Genomic DNA, 22241 nt, shown 5'->3' on the forward strand with positions numbered 1-22241 from the left:
GCGGGACGATCCCCCGGCCGTGCTGAGCGGGCTGCGCTGGGACACGGGGCCCTCCTGGCTCCAGGGACACTGGTGGCTCGTGTTCACTGTCACACGTGTGCTGCAGGTCCTCATGTTCTTCCCTCTCTGAGCGGCTCTGCTGGGCTGGGCTCGACCATTGCGTGGAGAGTTTGCCACATTTTTTTATTTCTCCCTTCTTTAAAGAAATTAACCCCATTCACTTCATAGTTTTTAAGGCAAACTATTATTTTTCAGCTGTTTGATGTCTGAGCAATATTATTCACAGTCAAACCCAACCTCTGCCTCGAGGCTGAGGAGGCGGCTCGCGGGGTGGGTGTGCAGCGCACGGGGGTGCCGTGCGCAACGTGTAGAGTGGGATTGTGTCATGCTATGCACAACATGTAGGGTGGGATTGTGCCATACACGATGTGTAGGGTGGGATTGTGCCGTGCTTACGTGATGCGTAGTGTGCCCACCCACCTGCTCCCCCGACTGGTGCCACAGCGGGCACTCTGCTCCTTCCAGCCGCCGTGGCAAACTCTGTGGCATTTGCATGGGCCACAATCCACCAGTGGCCTCCGGCGCTGCCCTGGGAGCCCCTTTGGCTGGGTTTCCACAAGCCCAGCTGGAGCCCAGGGGAACCACGTGAGCCTGGGAAATGGGGCACAACGCTGCTGTTTGGACATCGGTGGCGGTCCCTGGGAGAGGAGTTGCTTTAGCTGGGAACCAATGGACTTCATACTTGACTTTGTTTTTTTAAACAGTATTTTCAGCACGAGACTTGGAATACAAGGGAAGGAAATTCCCACACGCTGGATCTCGCGTTGCAGCGTCAGGAAGCTGTTCATGCCAAGCTGGCATGGCTCAAAAAGAGCTGAAAGAAATCACAGAATTCAGCATCTGTGTAAACTGTAGCTGGGCCTGAACAATGGAAAGACTTTTGTGCAGCGGGATTGTTTTTTTTACAAGCAATTGTTTTTGACACCACTCTTGTCTGGAAGTCTGATTTGCAGAGGAATTTATATGATAAGTTTAAGTCCTGCCCTGTTCTGGAAAGCTCTTAAGCACAGATTTAAAAATAGGCATGTACTTAAATCCTATGAAACCCTTGGGTGCTTTTCCTGGCCAGGGTGCTTGTGAGAACTGCACCTTCACTGTGCTCTTTCAGGAGCCGTTGACTGAAGGGAACTTGTTTTGGTGATCCGGGCACACTTCTCAGAAAAGTCTGCAAGTGTTGGGGGGCAATGCCCCCTGCGTTTTGATTACTTAATAACGCAGACTCTGGTGCTTTTTCTAAAAACCAATAAACACATTTCTGTAGCCATGGTTTACCTAGGGGAATACATGGTATTTTTATGGTGAAAGTTATTTTTCTTAAAGGTTACGAATAGGTTATTTATATTTTTGTAAATTCTGTGTCATTACCATTGTAATTCTGAAGCAGAGTTGTTCCTGTTGTTTCTTGGGGTGATGTCGAGGTTCAAATAAAGCAGTAGCTGAGCTCCTGCCCTGTTTATTAAAGGGCCGTGTGTGCCCCCCGTTCCTCGCGGACGTGCTGCTCTGAGTGCTGTGTTTGCAGGTCCATAAAGCCCAGACCGGAGGAGGTGGCGCCGGGTGAGTCCGGGATGCTCACGGAGCCCGTGGCGCTCGTGGCGCTGCGGGGATGGGCGGGAGCGGCTCCAGCGGGCACCGCGGGCCCGGGGCAGCCCCTGCCCTGCCAGACACCGCACTGGCATTGGCTGTGAGTTGGTGTGCAGGTTTAACCTCCCTCAGAAGGGACAAATCCCAGGTGGGGCTCATTGTGTGGCCAGGGGATGGGGAGGGGTCAGGGACCCCGTAAATGATGCCCGAGGAGCTCCGGTTCCTCAAGCTTCACTGAGAGGCAGTTGCTCTTTAAGTTTGGCAGTTACGGAGCTTGTTAAGTCTGTTCATGCCCTTGCATTTGCCTGTTCTCTAGAATAATTATGAGAATGAAGGATATGATTTTCCTTCCTAATTAAAGCTGTTACACATGTCCGAGCCCTGGCAGGCTGTATCGGTGCTGCTGTGCGCGGTGCAGCGACGCAGGAGACGGCGGCCCCCAAGAACCCGTCATTCATCACTGAACGCAAATGCACAGCATCGGTGGAGCTGTTCAGGTTGCACAGCTCCAGACAACCCTTTCCAGGGAGCTCCTCAGGTGTCCGGGGCCTCTGTGTTCACTGCGATGACTTTGCTGCTGTGCTGGGACCAACCAGCTGTGTGTGAGGGTCTGCATGGGTTGGTGATCCCGGCGTCCCTGCCAGCCCCGGTGTCGCTGGAGGTGGATGGTGCAGGGGGGACGTGCTGCGGGCTCGGGGGAGCCCGGCTGTCCCGGGGTGGGCAGCTCCTGGGACCGGTCCCAGAGCCCAGCCCATGGGGGTAGCGTGTCCGAGAGCGCTGGGCATGGTGGGGACGCAGCCTCTGGCACGCTGTTGGGATGGGAATCTGGAGTGTGCCTTGCCTTGTCTGCAGGCTGCGGGGCTGTAACCGTGCAGGACTTGCCGTTCTCAGCTGCCCGAGGACTGGCCGCACTGCAGGTGAGGTGTGGGTGGGTTTGGCCCCACCGCACGGGTCTGCTGTCCCGTGCCAGGCAGGCGCTCACCCCGCAGCTCCTGTGAACAGGGGGTGCACCCGCTCCGCTCCCCGCCTCGGGGCGGCTGTGCTGCCTGGTCTTGCCTCAGCTTTGGCTGATGCACGAGAAGCTGTGATAAACCGTGCTCCCCCCAAGCACTTGGGATTCCTTTCCCAGCACTGCGATGAGGTGTGTCTGTGGCGCGGAGCTGGCGGAGGAGCAGACCCGCTCCGCGCGAGCGGGAGCCCCGCGGTGCTCAGAGCTGAGGCCCCTGCCCCCCCGTCCCTGCTGCCCCCTCAGCCAGTTTGCAGCGAGGCGGGAGCACATCTGCGGGCTGGGGTACGCGGGCCTCACCTCGGCTGCCTCTGGGAGGAACATCTCCCGCTGGGATGCACAGCTGCGACAAAGGCGCTCAGGGCACAGGGGCCGCCTGCTTGACGAGCCTCCGGGTCCAGAGGGTGCCAGTAAACAGCATGTGTCCCGTGAGGCATGTGTGCTGGGCGTTCTCCTGGGCTGGTCCCCGCAGCAGGAATGCAGACGTGTGTCCTGCGGCCACAGCTTGTGGCCAGCGATCCTGCCAAGCCAAATATTCCTGACGGACAGGCTTTAATTTAAAGAACTTGGCTTAAGTGTGTGGGGTGTTGAGATGCATCACTTGCATCCCCTGATGGAGTAACTGCAGAGGAGGAGACCAGTGGCTCCAAGTCCTTCTGTAGACCAGTAAACCCTGGGCAGACTTTATCTGAGACCTACTGAGGTGCTAATGCAAGTCAAGGGGGGTCTTGGTGTCCTCGTCACAGGGGACTGCTGCCTCGTGAGCATGGAGCTGCACGGCGGAGCTGGGCAGGTCTGCCCAGGCTGCAGATGTTCCCATAAACTAAATGCTCTGGGCGTGATCCTGCTTGGCAGCCTACAGTGAGAGCCAGGCTAATTAATGAGCCCTGGATTAACAAGGACTGTGTGATCTGTGAACAATTAAGTCAGATGAGCTTTCTAAGGTTGCCCTTGTGCAGATTCGGGATGCACAGAGCCAAGTGCTTTTACAGCAAGACCTTTTTCCTGAAGCCTGGTGTTTCCATCTTTGGTCTGAGATGATCTGGACTAAAACCAGCATTGCATGGAAATACATACCAAAAGCCTGTACTTTGGGGGAGCAGAGGGCAGGGAAAGAGACGGCGTGGCCAGGGAAAGGCGGCTCTTCACAGAGCAGGGTCAGAGGAGAAGCACGTGCCCTGCAGGGGTTTGGCTCAGCAGAAAGCTGGGGTGGAGCGAGCAAATAGCAGAAATGCTGGAGTGCTCGTAACACCTTGGCACATGCAGCTTTCCTGCTTTTGCTCTTCATGTTCTTGCCCACCCTATAGAAAGATGTGATGTCAAACACAGACCAGCAGGCTCTGGAGAAGCATGAGACACCGCAGAGACAGAACAGGCGCCCCGTGCAGCTCGGCTCTGGGGCCGGACCCGCCACAGCTGCTTCGTTAGCACACGGATCCCTGATTGCGTTCAGTTATGTGGCAGCTAGAAGAATCTTTCACAGTGGCTCACACCACATTTCGGGTGGGTGGAAAACCGTCCAACCAAAGTTTTGTGTCGGTCTAAGGTAACCTAAGCCCTGTCGTTAGTACCTACTCATGTGGCAGGAATAATCTGGCAGAATGCAGGAGCGGAGGGCACGGAACGGCAGCTGGAGACTCCGCAGAGGAACCCACGTCCTCCAGAGGTTCCCTCACTCGGAGCTGCAGCAAACCCCTCCTCCGGGCCCCGTCCTCGGCGCTGCAGCCCTGCGCTCCGGGCCCCATCCTCGGCGCTGCAGCCCTGCGCTCCGGGTCCCGTCCTCGGCGCTGCAGCCCTGCGCTCCGGGCCCCATCCTCGGCGCTGCAGCCCTGCGCTCCGCGCCGCAGTGACCGTGCCGCGGACCTTCTCAGCGTGCCCGGCAGCTCCGCGCTGCTGTCTGTGGCACGCGGGGCTAGGGGCACTGCCGTTACACCGCTCCTGCTGAAAGTGGACCCTTAAATCCATCAGAGAGGACTGAATCACCAGTCCCTGGTTTCTTTCCTTTTCCACTTTCCTGCCCCACTGACGATGCTTTTATTGTTTGTTCTCTGATTTTCCCATTTTGTGTTTTCCACAGGCGTTCCCCTGTGTGCACACTCTCGTATTACTGCTGCTCTGCAGGACACCAGCGTAATTACAAGGGAATGAAAACACACATTTTACGGCATATTATTGAATTATGGAGTGTGTTGGCCAGCAGACAGAGGTTTATTTCTCTGCTGCCCCCAGACTCACCTGTGGAACGTGGGGCTGACCCACAGGGCCCCTCCAGGGCAGTTTCAAAAGCATCGCAGTGCGAGTGTCCAGGTGCCAGCGTCCCCCCGCATTGCGTCACCCGCGGTGACTGCGAACGCCGCCCTGCGGCTCTGCTGGGCGGACAGGACCACAGCCAGGCCCGGGGACTGTCCTGCCCTGGGTCCCCTGGATGTGGAGAAGGGGACTCCCATGTGGAGGGGGGGCTGGGGAACCGGGCACAGGGTTTGGAGCGTTAGGGGGACATGAATGAGAGCAAATTCTCTCAACTGGAACCAAACTGGGAGCAACAACCACCACTGAAAAACTAAAAAAGGGAGCCTGATACCTTATGTTGGCAGCAGAAGTTCATTTTTAAGGGAAAAACATTGCAGCTCCAAACATAAAGCCTTGCTGACTAAAAACAAAACAAAGCGCCACACTGTCTTCACAGGGACAGCCCGATGCCAATAGTTATTACTATCCATCAAAAATACATTATTATCCCAGTGAAATTCCTATATTCCGTCCCTGGGCCCTGGTGGTAAATGGGGCTTTTTGAGACCGGCCAGCCTGTTTCTGTGTGATGATTATTAACAGGAGCCAATGGACTGGGTAATGGGCTGGGTTTGGATTCAACTGCAGCTGCATTGAGCAACAGTGTTTTAGAAAAAGAATGAAGTGGTTTTGCAACCCATTCAACACCTCCTCAAACTCCCCCTCACGTCCTCCTCTGAGCTGGTTTTGAGAAGTTATTGGATTACAAATAAACACTCCAATTAAATACAATGGCAATAGGGCCAATCTTCATAATTCCTTACCTGGTGCGGTTAGTTTAAAACGAGCAGGAGCGAGAGCTGGAGGGTCGGACACGGCGCTGGTGCCGTGGACCCGGAGCCACCGCTGGGACGCACCGTGGGCAGCGCGGACCCGGAGCGGGGCCGGGTGTGTGTGCACACACGTACACCAGTGAAAGGTCCGCAGCGCACCCGGGCCGGCTTCTCACTAACCCGCAGGGGGATTCTTTCCTCTTTGTTCTCCTGTCCCTCCATTTCTCCATCCGCACCGAGAATCACACCATAAATGAAATAAAAACCCTGCCCTTAGATTAGAGAGTAGATGCCCCAGAGCTAACCAGAGACGCAGGGCACTGAACTTCACATTGCACCGCCCGTTCCACATCGGTCCTCCGGCCTCGCCAGGGTGTTCACAGGGCACCCACGGGCCACTAAACGCTGCTGGTTCCAGAGGGAGGGACTCGGTGGTGCTGGCGGGTGTTTGAATGTGGAGGGTCAAACAAGCTTAAAGTTCATTTTCAGCCTGTTCCCATTTATAGCTGAGACATCTGAATATATTGCTAAATATTCATAGTCTTTATTAGCTATGTTAACCACTACAGTTCGCCTACAGGATGAATACATTCCCACATTATGCCCTGCTTGCTGTGAAGGACAACAGGATGCTTTTATTCCACTAAATAGAAAGCAAGGTAATGCAATTTAGTACAATTCTTTTAAATAGAACACAAGGTAACCTTTCATTCAAGTCAGCTTTAGCTTTGGGTTTCGTAAAATTAACCTTCAAATTTAATAACGGGAAAAGTCTCTAGCCTGCAATAGAAATGTGAACACCCAGAGGGCTGCTGTGCTAAGGTGTTTCTGTGGAGCTGCGGCGGTTGCATCCCCGTGCCGGAACTGTTGGCTTTGTTCAGCACTTGTGAGCAGGAGCCACTGTACCTTTAGTTCAGGAACAGGGTAGAAAATGACAATAATGTGTTAAATAACTGACCTCTAAGGATAGATCGGGGAAAGACAGTGGACAATGATGGGAATTCTAGGAATACCGCAATGGTGACAACTAAAACTTGATTCCTTTGGAGGGACTTGGTTTATTAACCTGAATGTGAAAGGTCCGAGTGATGTATCACAGTTCAGAAAGAAACAAATCTTCCAGTATTCCACTGATGGGGGCACTCCCTGTAATTGTTCCTTGTGATGTCCCACAGAGCAACTGTTTCTGTCTCCAACAGACAAATCAGACGATCCATCCATCTGATTTTGTAAAGCAATCTGTCTCTTCCTATCTGCCAAGGAGGTTTTTATGAGGCCTGTCATGGAAAAGTCTCTTCAAGAGACAGCCTGTTGCATTGTGAAAACAGACACATGGTTTCCACAGGGTTCAGCCCGCTGGGGTTTTTTAACTACTGACTTCCCCTGTCACCTGTGGTAGGTGACAGCTGCTGGTCGTTGGCAGCTCGTTTCAGGGGGCAGTGTCCTCATGCCATTTGGCTTTGCCAAACGTGATGTTATCACCAGGATGGGCTCATGGGAGAACAAACCCTCACTGAGAGGGCCGAACGCATTAACTGAATGCTTACTGCTGGGGTGAAGAAAAAATAGCGGAGGTGGCAGGGCAAGAAGTGCGTTTGCTTTGGTGTCTGGGGAGACGTGAGCAACCTCCTGAGCGAGGGTTTGCAGCCGGCGCAGCCACTCGCAGCCCCTGCTCTGGCCGCGCCAGCTCAGCTCCCGGGCTCGCCAGCGCCGTGCGGCACGCGCTGCAGCCGCAGCCCCCGGGACCGGCTCCTGCGCTCGGGCCGTGAGCCATGGGCCCGTCCAGCGGCCCCGCTCTGTGCAGCGCAGGCGCCCAGCGCGTGGCCTGGCCAGAGCCGTGGGCACAGAGAGCTCGCTGGGGTGCGCACAGTGTCGTCCGTCGTGGGAAAGGTGGGTGCACCAGAAGCACCGGGACAGCGAGTGCGGGGCAGCAGTTAGGAACGTGCTGGAATTTGGGTAGGGAGGACTGCTGAGCAGCGGTGGGCCAGGGCAGCCCTGCGGAGAGCTTTACCCGAGTGCCGACTGCAGGACAAACCTGCTCTGTCGGTTCCCGCTTGTTTCCATCCGGTGCCGGGAGATCTGCAGCATTCCTCTGCGGCGCTGGAGGAGCCGCGTGCCGGCTGCTGCTGAGTGAGAGGGCAGAGCCGCCTGCCCCGACTTGAGGGCGAGAGTCTGCTCGGCTGCCCGTGGCACAGGGTGTCTGCTCGTTAACCTCCCGGCGGTAATTCGGGTGTGCCCGCTGCACCCCAGCCTCCTGGGCGAGGCTCGGGGCTTTCCTCCCTCACCGTCCGGCGCTGCAGGGGCAGAGGACGGTCCTGACACCCACCCAGGGGCACCTCCACTTCCAGGGCTCGATCCGGATTTAGCTGAGGACAATTCCCTGCATGCTTTGGGCAGCCTCTCAGTATTGTTTTCCACTTGGAGACTTGACTGATGATAACTTTATTCTGTTTCTCCTTCCTGAGCTAATTTTCTGACTCATTGTGCATTTTTGTTCTGCTCGCTTTTTGTTCATCTAGTTGGCATTTTGTGGTTTCTTTGTTCATATCGTGATGGGGCTATATAAGGGGATTTGTTTCTGGAATTCAGGTATCCCCTGCACTGTGTTCTCTGTTATCATCTTCATCAGCAACTATGCTGAAGGCAGTTAGATGCATTTGGCATGAGCTAACGTTAATAAATCTGGGTTGTTAATCACTCAGACATGTCTCTGAATCATGGCATAGTGATCTGTGTGGGCTCAAATACTTTCTCTGGAGGAGACTCCTGGTAACTCGGTGTTTTAATAATTCACCCTCGGGGTTTTGCTGCCGGGCTCTGCCTGCCTGGGACAGACTGGAGCCGCCCGCCTGCCGCGGGGCAGCACGGCAGGGCGGGGGGGCGACGGCAGGGCCGGGGGGCGACGGCAGGGCGGGGGGGCGACGGCAGGGCGGGGGGGCGACGGCAGGGCCGCGGGGCTGACAGCAGAGCTGCAGGGTGACGGCTGGGGCTGCAGGGGCGATGGCAGAGCCGCGGGGTGATGGCAGAGCCATGGGGTGACAGCAGAGCAATGGGGTGATGGCTGGGGCTGCAGGATGGGACCAGAACCGGGACATTCTGAGCGACAGTGGCTTCCAGGGACTCTTCTCCCACCCTGCGCTCTCAGGTGATCCAGTGGCCACTGGGCTGTAACCGGTGCCACGCGTCACCGCGGCTGCCCCAGCCAGGGCAGGTCTCAGGGCACAAAACCTGCAGCAGCCACGGCCCAGCCCGGCTGGGAACGGGAACAGAACACCCAGCGGGTTGTGCTGGTCCCGGTTGGGAACTGTCCCCCGGTCCCGTTGGTCTCGGACACTGGGCTGCCGCCGGTACCGCTCAGGAAGCTGTTCCCACAGCCAAGCAGCGTGTCTGAAGACAAACTGATGAATGTTTGAACACGTTTACCTGCGGAGCTGGCTCAGACCATGACTGTTCCAGCACAGCAGAATTTCTTAGACTCTTCCGCAGCCCTCGTCTGGGTCGGCCCTGCAATCGCTGCACCCTTGTGCCAGCAGCTCGGCAGAACCGCAGTCTCTTGCCCCCGTCACCGTGCCTTGCCCAAATCAAACAGCATGGCTCAGTTTATCTTCCTTTTTATGTGGTGCACCCTGTTCTTCGCCTGGACGCTGCTGAGAGCGCTGCTGTGGCAGTCGGGGCATCCTCAAGTGATACATGAGCCTGGAAGCAACAGGCAAAGTGTGCGAGGCTCTGGATCTCACTCGGGCATTGATAATTACCAGTGTAGATAGCTGAGCCATTACGGAGATGCAATACAGTTAGCTCTTGCATCATGCCCATTTAGGGGAGAAAAATCCAGCAATGAAGAGATGCTGCAGTTGACAGAACAAGGAAAAGCAGCTAGGTTGTGTTTCACAGCAAGAGACAGCTAACTACAGGGGTTAGCAGAAGATCAAGGGGGCATGAAGAGAGGCACAGGTCTTTGGTTCCTCCGGAAAAAAAATATTATAACGGCACTTAAAGAAAGGAAGGAAGGGGAGAGGGGAGGAGAAAACACCAACTAAGAAATGTTAAAGATGGACTCAACACAAGGTTAGGACGCTTTAGCTCTTCTGCTTGGCCCACAGCCGCTGGACTCCGGACTCCTCTGGACACAGGGGCTCCGGGACAGCTCTTTGCCCCAGGGCCGGCGGGCAGGTGCGGCTCCAGGGCCGCCTGCGCCCCGGGAAACGCGGCTGCTCCTGAGCAGCCCAGCAGCGGGCGGTGCCAGCACCCTTGGGCAGACACCTCGAGACACCACTGACAATTTCTTGTGTGGTACAATAGCCCTGCGGATGGGATTTAATCCCCAGCTTGGCTTGTACCCCAGAATTTGCCAGCAGCGAAGCCAATTTTGTTTCAGAATCACAGCGAGAGCCAGAGATTTATATTTCTCGTGGAAGATACCAGTGTTAGTGTTGTTGCTATGGTTATTTCACAGAAGCCCAAGATATAACGTGCATATTGAAAGACCCATAGAACTATCTCTTCAGAAATGGTGTGTTTTGTGTGCATGGTGCATCACACCACAGCCAAGGGACAGCCCGGGGAGCGGGGCTGTGCCGGGGCTGTGCCAGGACTGTGCCGGGACTGTGCCCGGGGAGCGGGACAGTGCCAGGGCTGTGTCGGGGCTGTGCCCGGGGCTGTGCCCGGGGCACGGGGCTGTGCCGGGGCACTGGACTGTACTGGGGCTGTGCCCGGGGCGCGGGGCTGTGCCGGGGCTGACGGTCCACACCAGCGATGCCGCTCGGCACTGGGTCACACACCTGGCTTCGGGAGCCAGGATGCGATTCCCCACTTTCCTTTGTTCCTTCGTGCAACGTTTGCTCTGCGGGTGTTGCCCAAGGAGCCCCGGGAAGTTCTGTCACCTCCCAGGCTTTTCGATGCCCCGAGGCTGCCGGCGCTCGTGATTCCGCTCTCCGGTCACTGGGAGAAGCCCACTCACCGTGAGTTACAACTGCATCTCATGCGCACGCTGAACACTTGTGCCACAGCAGCCAAGGATGAAGGATGCTGGGTTTGCAGTCTTTGGGAAAAAGTCTCTTAAACTTCAGAAGGTATTTGAGTGGAAAGGGGCTGCGACATTTCTGCAGTGGAAACTGAAAACTCCATACCCACAGCCAGCCTTTCCACAGAGAATAAATAGTGTTTTAATGGAATTAATATTTTAATGGAATACATGGTAGTCTGAGGGCCTTGCACTCTAAGTTGATGAGGAGTGAAGAACAGTAAAAAGGCAAATAACAGCTTCTCTGTAATAAGTAAATGAGGTGATGCTCATTAATTAGAGATGCTTTTAACACTTTGAAAAGCTCAGAACGATGTGTTTTGAGTGCAAAGGGACACTGCTGCCCCAGAGAGGGCAGTGCCTGTGCCCAGGCTGCCTTTGGTTCACGTGTCCAGGGAACTGGCCATTTCCAAGGGAAGCGCCTTGGGGCTCCTGTCTCTGTGGATTCTGCTGCGGTCAGGATCCGCTGCCCTGCTCTGCTCTGCTCGCCCTGCTCTGCTCTGCTCTGCTCGCCCTGCTCTGCTCTGCTCTGCTCTGCTCTGCTCGCTCTGCTCTGCTCGCCCTGCCCTGCTCTGCCCTGCTCTGCTCGCCCTGCTCTGCTCTGCTCTGCTCTGCTCTGCTCTGCTCTGCTCGCTCTGCTCTGCTCTGCTCTGCTCTGCTCTGCTCGTCCTGCTCTGTTCTGCTCTGCTCGCCCTGCTCTGCTCTGCTCTGCTCGCCCTGCTCTGCTCTGCTCGCCCTGCTCTGCTCTGCTCTGCTCTGCTCTGCTCTGCTCGCTCTGCTCTGCTCGCCCTGCCCTGCTCTGCTCGCCCTGCTCTGCTCGTCCTGCTCTGTTCTGCTCTGCTCTGCTCGCTCTGCTCTGCTCTGCTCGCTCTGCTCTGCTCGCCCTGCTCTGCTCTGTTCTGCTCTGCTCGCCCTGCTCTGTTCTGCTCTGCTCGCCCTGCTCTGCTCTGCTCTGCTCGCTCTGCTCTGCTCTGCTCTGCTCTGCTCTGCTCGTCCTGCCCTGCTCTGCTCTGCTCGTCCTGCCCTGCTCTGCTCTGCTCGTCCTGCCCTGCTCTGCTCTGCTCTGCTCGCTCTGCTCTGCTCGCCCTGCTCTGCTCGCTCTACTCGCCCTGCTCTGCCCTGCTCTGCTCTGCTCGCCCTGCCCTGCTTTGCTCTGCTCTGCTCCCCTTGTGCAGGTGCTGCGGTGAATCCCCAGGGTGCAGGGACGTGGCCAAGCGGGGTCACCTGGAAGTGACCACCCCCCTTCTCTCCAGTTCCTTCTCACTGTACAAATGGGGAAAAAACAGTCAATGCTTAGATTCCCCTCTTTCTCTGACTGACCCTCCCCTGGAAGGTGGTGGGAGCACATCATGGTCCCCACCAGCCACCCAGGTCCCCCCGTTTCCTCCCAAGGCAGCAGCTCAGTCCCAGGGCAGAGCAGGAGCATCCCCGACTCCCAAACTGCTGAAAACCATCACCCAGGGGTCACCAACTAGACCAGCCCAGTGTCCCCAGCCGCCCCTCGCAGGACGTTCCTTCCAGCCCCTCACCAGCTGCTTTGCTCTCTTGGGGACACATTCCGGGACTTTCACCCCTTCTGAAGTCGCGGGCCCAGAACAGCACGGTGCTCCAGGTGAGGCTGCACCAACGCTGCACGCTCCCTACCCAAAGCAGTCTGTTTGGGGTTTTCTTGCTGGGAGTACAGTGTGTCCCTAGGAATTTCAGGCCTGAGGAGCAGAGTGTGGCCACCCCAGCTGCAGCCCCGCTGTCACCACCGAGCACGTACCCGCCACCAGCACCGAGGTCCGAAGGATTAACCAGGGCCCGTTGGAGCTCAGAACACACAGCGCTTTATTCCCACAAAGGACTTATGACTATTGAACCCACTGTCTGGACGGACAGGTGAGTAATCATCATTTTCCCCTCTTTTGTCTCCGTGCTGCTCAAGCTCACCAGGACGCTGAGAAGTCTGGCCCCGTGGTCTCGGTGTGTTCTCAAGAGGGTGGTGTGATGGAGAAGGGGCATCGTGGCCAGGCCAGGTCCTGCTCCCCAGTGCCCGGCCGCTGTAGCACTCCTGGGTTCTTTCTGCGTCTATTGCCTCTTCTCCCTGTCTTTTTCTTTCTTTTCCTCTCCCAGGCACTACATCTTTCCTTCGCTCTGTGGCTCTTTTTGACCTGCCTCCCCAGCGCAGCTGCATTACATTCGTTTTCCCAGGACTGTAAAGAAAACCTTCTCAGTCTGAGTCAATTCTGTTGTTTAAATGAAACTCTTTTATAGCAAATAGTAATTTGGAGGATGATTTCATTCTCCCATTAGTGAATGCTACAGCTCTGATGACAATTTTTGCAGCCTTTTGTTTAGTGCCAGGGTAGGTTTATTTCCTGAACAAATGTATTTATCACAGAAACAAAAAGAAATTCTCAATGGACTGGATTTATCCACCCAAGTGCCACCTGAGGCTGCTGTGCCGATGCCCGGTGAGCGCCCCCTCCTCTGGAGCGGCGTGGGGACCAGCTGGGACAGACGGAGCGAGGGGGAAATTGCTACGGGCCGACCCTCGCTGCCGGGGGAGGCTTCGGTGTAACATCTGGCGAGAGCCTGTACGGCTGGAGTCAGCCTGGGTGTCCAGACGGGCGGAGCGGGTCCTGCGGCGCGGCAGAGCCCCGCGCTGCGGCACGTCACGAGCTCCGGGAGGGGCCCGTGGCTGGGGACAGCGCGAGCAATGGCGGAAACCTGGGTCCCTGTCATCGGGTGGGAAGCCCCGACAGCAGATCCCCAGGTCTGCGGCCACCCGCGTCCCCTGCGCGTGTCCCCGCTCCTGAGCAGCCGTGGGCTCACGGGGAGGGCTGGGGGCTCCACTGCCCACACCCGGCGCGGGGGATGCTGCTGTGGGACAAGGCAGCAGCGAGACCCCAGAGCCGCAGCAGCAATTCCGCAGGAGGGGCAGGGGACGCCCTTTGCTGTCCAGTGAGTGCAGCGAACTCACCCGAGGCCCCCGGCTCACAGGTCGGTGTTGGCCGTGCGGGCGGCCCCGGGCGGGCACAGGCGCTCGGGGACAGGCCCCTGCGGGCCCCCGGGCTGCTGCAGCCAGGCCTGCCGGCACAACGGCACCGCGGGCGCCAGCGCCTTGCCCTCCGCCCGGGGCGCCTTCTGGCACATGCAGAGCAGCGACTTGAGCTCCGCGCGGAAGCTCTCGTTCAGCCAGCAGTAGATGAACGGGTTGTAGCAGGTGCTGCTCATGGCGAACCAGTGCAGGGCAAAATAGAGGGCGTTCTTGGTCTTGATGCCGAGGCTGGAGATGAGCACCACGTAGCAGTTGAGAGGGAACCAGCAGACGGCAAAGACCACCACCACCAGCATCAGCATCTTGATGCTCTTCTTCTTGTTCCTGTGGTGGGTGATGTACTGCTGCGTGGTGACATCTCCGATGGCGTTGCGGAGCCACAGCTTCTTGGCCAGGCGCGTGTAGGTGACAGTGATGATCAGCAGAGGCAGGAGGTAGAGGAGGAGAAAGGTTGACAGGTCCAGATACTTCCAGACCAGCTCTGTGGGCTCAGGAAAATCGGGGAGGCACAAACTCCGGACGGTGGCTTCCCTTGAAAACAAACAAATACATACAGAGTGTGTGGCCGTTGCTGTGCAAACGGGTGCTGCTAACCTGGCAAACCACAGCGGGGCTTCCGCGCCCCGCGCGGGCACCTGACGCCTCGGCAGGAGCAGGAACTGCTGCGGAGCTGGGACGTCAGAGCCTGGGTGGAAGGGGACGGGGCTGCTGGGGCCATGGGGAGGCAGCTCTCCATCCTCCCCACCCGCCATCCTGCTCCCATCAGGGCTTCAGGAGACCATTTTTTAAACTCTTATTTCTACATCTTAAAACAGGCGTGATGATTAGAAAACCTAGTCACTTAACTCAAGTTTAACTTAAGCCTGACAATTTAACTTCTGATGGTTAGCTAACAAAAGAACCAAGTTTAACTATATGTGATCGTTTATTTTAACCACATTTTGATGACCTGTCACGTTCAAGCCTGTGGATCCAGGCTCACACCTGCTGGCTGCCGGCACCTCTGCAGAGCCACGTGTCCCCTGCGCACCCCGCAGTGGATGACTGTATGCGATGGAACACTGGGAGAAAGGAGCACTCGCACCTTGATTTCTGGTGGATGTTTTATCCTTTTCTTTCCTTTTTTTCCTCTCCTTCTGTCATTCCATTTTGCCCTTTCTCCTCCACTTTTGTCCTCTTCTCATTTGTATTCAGCACAGATTTTAGTCTCCATCAAGCTGCACTATTTGTTGCAGTATTGATTAATATCTTTAATATCCTGTTTTTGACCTCCGGAGCTGGATTTTGTGCCACAAACAGAAGATGGCTTGCGCACGGGGGCTGCGTGCAGGGCTGTGCGGCTGCCGGGGGGACAACACGGGGCGCGGGAGCGGAGCGTGTGACCGCGGCCACCGGGACCTGGAGATGCTGCTACAGAGGGGACCTGAGGCGGACGGGCATCATCCTTTCTGAACCCCGGTCCTGACCGTTTCCTCCCCAGGACCCGTCTGGCCGATGGCACAGCAAGGTCAGCCCCTGCGTGCCAGATGGGACCTGCCCAAGGAACTGGAGAGCTGGCAGGGGAGCAAGCAAGGTGACACTGCAGCGCAGCACCAGGGTGACACCGCAGCGGCATCAGACCCGCCACAGCCAAGGAGCAAAGCCACGGGGGAAGAGCAGCAGCGACGGGGGCAGCGGCACGTTCAGCCGGGAGCTCTGGAGGGCGTCAGGGCTGCGGCCACGTGAGGGTGATGCTTCAGTGCGGCTGGAGCCTAAAAACACATCTGAAGAGCGTGGGCAGCAGTGTGACCCCAAAGGTAACCAAAATCGGTCACTGCCCCTTCCCTCTCACCTTGGAATAAGGGCGCAGAGCACAATTATTTCAGGGAAGAGGCTGTTTGAGAGCACAACCAGTCAGGATGCTGTATTTTGGTAAATTCTGGTCCAGCGGTGGACGTGGCCACTGCAGCCAGAGGTTGGTGCTGGCGGAGCCCGTGTCCTCCCCTCCCCAGCGCCACAACAGCTCCCTCAGCAGCCCCTGACGCGCAGGAGCTATTACCAGCTCTATTACAGCTGCGATTTTTATTCAATGGAAAGCAGGGATGAAAATAGCGCGTCCTGGAAGTCCTTATATCGCTGGGCTGCCTCATGCCGATGCCGGGCTCGGTTTCCTCTGGCCGTGCCAAGGGATGAGCAGAGACAGGTGCCACGAAACAGATAGCAGCGTTTGTTCATTCATGAGCAATTTGTTCAGTAATACCCGCGCACAGCTGCGCGGCAACGCAAGTACAGGAGTAACCCAGCACTTTGTTTACAAGGTCTGAGCAGTTGCAGATATCGTATCCCACACGGAGCAATCTCTCAGTCACATCACCCCAGGCACGCGTAAGGAAGAGCAGCAGAGCCCCGCGTTCCTCTCCCGTCTCATGTGCCCTCTCACATACGAACAGCAACACAGAACCCATGCAGCCATTCAGACGCTCCCTGCCGTGCTCACGGGGGGGAAGTGGCTGTGCCGGGGGAAGAAAGATATTTGTCCTTTACGCAGAACCTCAATATCTATGATAGAAATCTTTCTCCTCCTTCCCGTTCCTGCCCCCTAACCCAGCTCCTGGGGCCGCTGCTCTCAGGCTGAAAACACTGTTCACTGTAAGATTATCCCTTTGGGCTCCAGTCTGGCATTCCTGTGAAACGTGGCACCAGCAGCGTGGCGCACCATGAGAAAACACCCCCTGTGCTGCATTATGGACTGGTTTCTAGCCAGGAGGAGTCGTAGCAATGCCACAGGCTGGTGGGGACAAGACGACCAGAACAGGTTGGGTACCATGGAGGAAAAGAGGATTGCAAGGGCAGACCATCCTGGTTCTCTGTTTTGCGCTGACAGCAAGGAATGCCATCACTGACCAGCTGGAATGGGGGGAACACACACTTCTGTTTCTCTCTTTTTTTTATTTTTTTTCCCCTCCAGATCAGAAACTTCACTGTCTCCTGAGGCTCCAGAGTCCTCACGTGGCTGTGAAATCCCACCTCATCTCCTTTTAACAGCTGGCGCTGCTGTGTGCAGCCGCGCAGGGCTCCGTGCCGCCGCGGACCAGCAGCGCACGCACGGCCTCGCCGCCCCGGCGCCGCTCCGCTCCGCCCTTCGCTGCAGCGAGGACGTGGAGGTTCCTCTGCTGCCTTTCTTGTTCAAGTTGGGCACAAGCCCAAGCCTCAAGCTTCAAGGAAGGCTGGTCCCATTTCACAAACCCAGACGGGTGGAACGCGAGGTGTGAATCAGCCTATGAACTCCTACAGCCCTGGGTTCATGCCCCTGCCGCCCCGCAACGGCGGTGCTCTCCTCCCTGTTCGTGCTGTACAGTCTTGCTAAACTCGTGTTACACCACGAGTTTTGTGTTCTTTTTCAAACTGCAGCCCCGTCTCTCTCTCCCCTGCCTGCGCAAGCTGGCTGGACCTGCCTCACCCGCTCTGAGCGAGCACGAGCGGGAAGAAAGGAAGGGCCCTCAGGGGAAAACAGCCCTTGGGGACAAAGCGTCTGCCCTGGGCAGTGAGGTTTCACCCCCACGCAAATTCCCCCGGTCCACTCTGTCCTTGGCAGCCCCAGCGCTGCAGGGGTACCGGGACAGTTCAGGAGGGAAATACCTCACCTGTAGTGATACTGGAACAGCTTCTGGTAGATGGCGTGGGGCAGGGAGAAGCAGGCTGCCAGCAGCCACATCACAGCGATGCTCAGCGCCCCCTTCGCTAGCGACATCCTCTGCTTCAGCGGGTTCAGGATGACCTGCAGCAGAGACGGCACGGTAATGCCGGTGCCGCCGACAGCAGCGTCCCTGCCCATGGCGCACAGCGGGGGAACTGCTGACACGAGCTAATGCTGCTCAGAAAATGATGGCAGCGATCAGGAAAATGGCCTATTAGTGTGACCTGGAAAATGGGAAACCTTGACTGTTCAGTCTGCTCAGCGGTGCTTTCAAATAAACTGTTGTTCTGTGAGGACCATTTTCCTTAAACTGTGGGTTCCATTAGGTAAGAACAAAAAGACATCTACACGTCTCTTCACTTACGGGTATGTTTGTCTGTTCTATACCAATTACATAAAGATATGTCTCCTGTTCCAGCTAAACCTACGAAGCTGAGACCTCTTCTCTTTTGAGGCATTAACTCACCTTTTATGATTTTGTCTTTGGTAGATGAAAAGGTAAAGAGCTTATAAAATCTGGGAGTCTGGAAGATGATACTATTTGGCCTCCCAGTATTTTCAACCCAGGTTTCCTACTCTGCCGCTCCCCTTTACGCAGCTCCAGCACCAGCTCCGTAGTTATACCATAGGACTTTAGTGTCAGAGTTTCTTTTTCCGCCCTGAGACAGCGAGCTGAGGGTTGCTGCCACCTCCAGCTGTCCTGGGCGGGATGGCGCAGCGAACGCCCGCACTGGTATTCTGTGTGTTTTAGGTGGTGACCCGAAAGCTCGGAAGAGCTCCCTGTGCAGCTGGAGGAACGCGCGGCTCCGGCGGTGGCTCCGCGGTCCCTCCAGCCACGCACGGCAAAGCCTCTGGGATCAGCCTGCCTGGCCATGCCTGGGGGCCACGCTAGACCTGGCCTTCTAAAAACTATGTGAAAGATGCATCCTCACTCTTTTCCACTGGCAGTCTAGCAGTGTCCTGTGAAACCTGGGATGCTGCACTTGGTTATTTGCCCCCTACAAGTCCATCCGGCCTTTGACTCTGACACGCAAGGGTTGTCTTTCAGTTTAGCTCCAGAGCCCTCTCACCGGGTGTGGGTTAATGCCCAAGGTGCAGCCACCTTGGCTTGGCCGGGCCTGCGCGGGGCTTGGCAAGAGCCTTGCGAGGGCGGGCGGGCGGTGCTGTACCTGGTGCCTGTCCAGGGCGATGGCCGTCAGCGTCAGCGTGGAGACGTGGAGCGAGCAGTACTGCACGAAGCGGCTGATGTGGCACATCGCCTTTCCAAAGACCCACGTGCTGTTCACAAACCGAACCTGAAACCCAATGAAAGAAGAGCTACATTTGATTTGAAAACACCTTCACATAAGCGCTTACAAGGTCAAAACCCACAGATAAATCAGGGGTGCTGCTGCAGCCCTCCTGGCTTGTTCATATAAACACCATTTGTGAACAGCAGTAATAACTTTTTGATTATACTAACAACTATCTTCAGAAAAAGTGGACCGAGAGCTTTCAGGGAAGACTTTACCCAACCTGCACCTCTGAAAAGCTTGACTACTTTCTTCCAACCACCTAAGTATGACTGGTATTTGAGTTGTCTTGACCCACTACGTTTTAAGTGTGACTCTCTAGTGCTCTCCAGCGTGTATGTTAAAAGTACAAGCTAATCCAGGCACTTATTCTGCATTCCCCAAGAAGCTCTTGCTGTGGTTTGGTGATGTGCCTGGAGAGACTTTGGAGCCTTTGAGGAGTTTCAGAGTCTAAGGGAGCAAAGGGAGCGCACAGGCTCCTGAGCGGCACTTTAGGGTTGTCTGCTAGACTTGGTGGTGCTGGGTTCGCGCCTCAGTCCCGGGAGAGCGTGCGCAGGAGGCTGTGACCGCCCGGCAGAGCTTCCTGGGGACACTGCCTCCTGCGGAACGGACAGCACAGCGGCCGCTTACCAGCGTGAAAGGCGTGTTGAGCAGCGTGATCATAATGTCAGACACGGCCAAGTTGACGATGAAAAGGCTGGTGGCCGAGTGCATCCTCTTGTTCTTCAGCACCACATGGCACACCAGCGTGTTCCCAAAGAGAGACATGACGATGATCACCGAGTATGCCACAATTAGGAGAGCTTTCACTGTTGGTTTCTGGGATTCTGGCTCATATTTAGCCAGCTCAGCAAACTTCTCCCACTCAACGATGCGGCTGTCTGTCCAGTTGAAGGTGGTCCTGTTGGTTGCTTGGTAGACTGACATGAGCTTGGCCAAGGAAGAGGAATGGTCCAGCTCCTCCAGAAGCCCCACGGCCTGCGAGCTGTGTGACTGGAGCAGCCAGCGAGGCATGGCGGGCCCGCGCAGCGCTCACCGAGCCCGGGGCTGCCGGGACCACGGCTCCGGCGGGCACAGCGAGCGAGGCCGCAGCCCCAGCTGCCCGGCTCCCCAGGAGGCTGGTGCGGATGCAGCTGCCATTGCAAACACGTTAAGTGGCGAAGCTGGATGCGATGGGCTCTCCGGGGCAGAGGCGGCACGGGGAGCAGTTCCAGCCGCACGGTGGGAAGGGGCTGGTTTGGGACCACACACACTCAGCCCCTTCACAGACCAGGAGGAGCCGCAGCTCCGCAGGCAGGCTGGAGAGAAGAACTGGTTGTTACATGTAGCAAAGGCAGGAAAGCCTCAGGTGGCGTTTGAAGTTGTTTTAATCCCACGTCAGCATTTTCTTCTTTGTTCTCACCCGAGGCCATTTTCCCTCCAAGTTTCAGAAAGCTGCGCTGCTGGGGTTTTCATCCTCTACTTCAAAATACCCAGTTCTTTTCTGTTGACAGGCAAAGGCAGAGCGCTTGGGGATCAGGTGTAGGAGCACAGGTAGCTTCTGCCTGCGTCTCACCCCAGCAGTTATCCTAAAGCGATCCAGAACCCAGAAATCACATCAGAAGCTGGTTGACTTCAGTCTCTCTCATATTTTCTTCTCCAAACAACAACTGAATTCTGCTTCCAGTGGTTCAGCTCCAGTGACGAAACAGCCTTTCCTGCAAAAAGCGAGACAGCGGTGGAGGCACGAACTCAGAGGAGCCACTGACACCACGTACGAACAAACCCCCACGCAGCGCTGGATACACAAGAACCATTCCCCAGAGACAAAAGTATCAGCTTCCTCACCTCTACCTACGTCCATTTGTAGGTATTTCTGGTGACTCTATATTGCGTTGATCTACTGATGTTAGGTGGAACCTACTAACTCCACACACTGGTATTTACAGACCTGCTACATGAGGCAGGAGAAAGCCATTTAGAAGCTCTGTCAGCTCTCCAAGAGGGTGGCTGGTTTCTTTGGTACGTGCCATTCCCGGCAAGCCCCACGCTGTGTGCACAGATCGATGGACCTCACGCTGTGCGAGGGATCAATAACCAGCTTTCAAAGCGCTGAACGGCTTCCTGACGCCTCCCACCCAGCAGACCCCAAACCAACGTGCTGCCCACTCACAGTGTGGCCTCGGCTGCAAACACCCTCCGGCAAGAGTCAGAGATCGGCTGTTTTCTGATGGGCACGGGGTGCAGTGACTGCGCGTGTTTGTACCCATACATTTCCATAGGACAATCCCCTTTGGCTTGGCTGCTTGCTCTGGGGAGTGTGGGAGGACCTACAAGAAGGTGCCGCTCCAAAGAGGCTCCAGAACCACATCCCTCGGGGCTGCCGGGAGGAAGCGCAGACGGCCCCGAGGCCCAGGCAGCCCTGCGAGTGCATCCCCCGTGGGCAAGGCGCAGAGGACTCCGCACCTCCCCAGCCCTGCGAGTGCATCCCCTGTGCGCAAGGCGCAGAGGACTCTGCACCTCCCCAGCCCTGCGAGTGCATCCCCTGTGCGCAAGGCGCAGAGGACTCTGCACCTCCCCAGCCCTGCGAGTGCATCCCCTGTGGGCAAGGCGCAGAGGACTCTGCACCTCCCCAGCCCTGCGAGTGCATCCCCCGTGCGCAAGGCGCAGAGGACTCCGCACCTCCTGTTGTCTCAGGTCTACCCTGAGGCACAGCAGCTCCTGAGGCAGTGGAGGAAGCGGCACCGAGCTGCAGCGGCAGCACAGCGCGTGTGTGATAAAGAAATGTGATTTTAGACAGCTCCAGCTGAACCACTTTGATCTTTGAACAAGCACAGCTGGAATATTCACACTACGCTGAAATGCCACCATGGCTTGAGAGAGGATGCTGTAGCATGAAACCACCTGTTGTCTTCCCTGCATCAATTTACATTAGGTTCTCAGGTGGAAACTTGTCTTTGCTCCCATGAGATAAGGCTGAGTTTCAAGAAACTGCTATAAAGCTCAGGTCAAATCAGATCTGCAGCCCCTGTGCTTCACACCGGTATGTGGCAAGAAGAAACCTTGCACAGATTATTCCATTTTAAACAGCCAAAGAGGTTTTCTCAAGTGCCCATGTGATTGAGAAGCCCATTTCTCAAGGACTACCTGCCGGACTCGCACCCTGGAGTAGCTCACAGTGATAAGAGAACAATGGCCTTAAACGTGGACGTCCCTTCTCCCTCACTACACACAGCCATTTCTCGTGTCTGTGTCCAGGTCCCTGCGCAATCAAATCAAAAAGCTGATCCATCTGAAAATTAAACAAACAGTGTTTTCAGCTGGGTCGGTCTCCTAATGTGACCCACGGCACGGCCGAACCTTGTTCTGCCCAGGGCAGGCACTAGGAACAAACGCCCCAGGAGAAAGGAAGAGCTCGAGATGGTGCAGCTATAACCTGATTTTCTAGCACGGAATTTCTCCTCAGATCTCTCTGTACCCAGTCAAACATCGTTTTCAGTAACTGCTGAAGCTCCCAGC

The 22241-nt window shown here is 56.4% G+C and overlaps 1 protein-coding gene across 1 annotated transcript; it reads right to left on the reverse strand.

Moving 5' to 3' along the window:
- Positions 1-13711: 13711 nt before the first annotated feature.
- LOC308045240 (G-protein coupled receptor 83-like) lies at positions 13712-19757 on the reverse strand (the record flags this gene model as incomplete). Its single annotated transcript, XM_080352410.1, has 4 exons — positions 13712-14306; positions 17399-17532; positions 18621-18746; positions 19374-19757. 4 exons carry the CDS (start codon positions 19755-19757, stop codon positions 13712-13714), a joined length of 1239 nt encoding a protein of 412 aa, XP_080208536.1.
- Between the last annotated feature and the right edge of the window lie 2484 nt (positions 19758-22241).

The sequence above is a fragment of the Nesoenas mayeri genome (assembly GCF_963082525.1).
Source record: "Nesoenas mayeri genome assembly, chromosome: 13".
Taxonomy (NCBI): Eukaryota; Metazoa; Chordata; class Aves; order Columbiformes; family Columbidae; genus Nesoenas; species Nesoenas mayeri.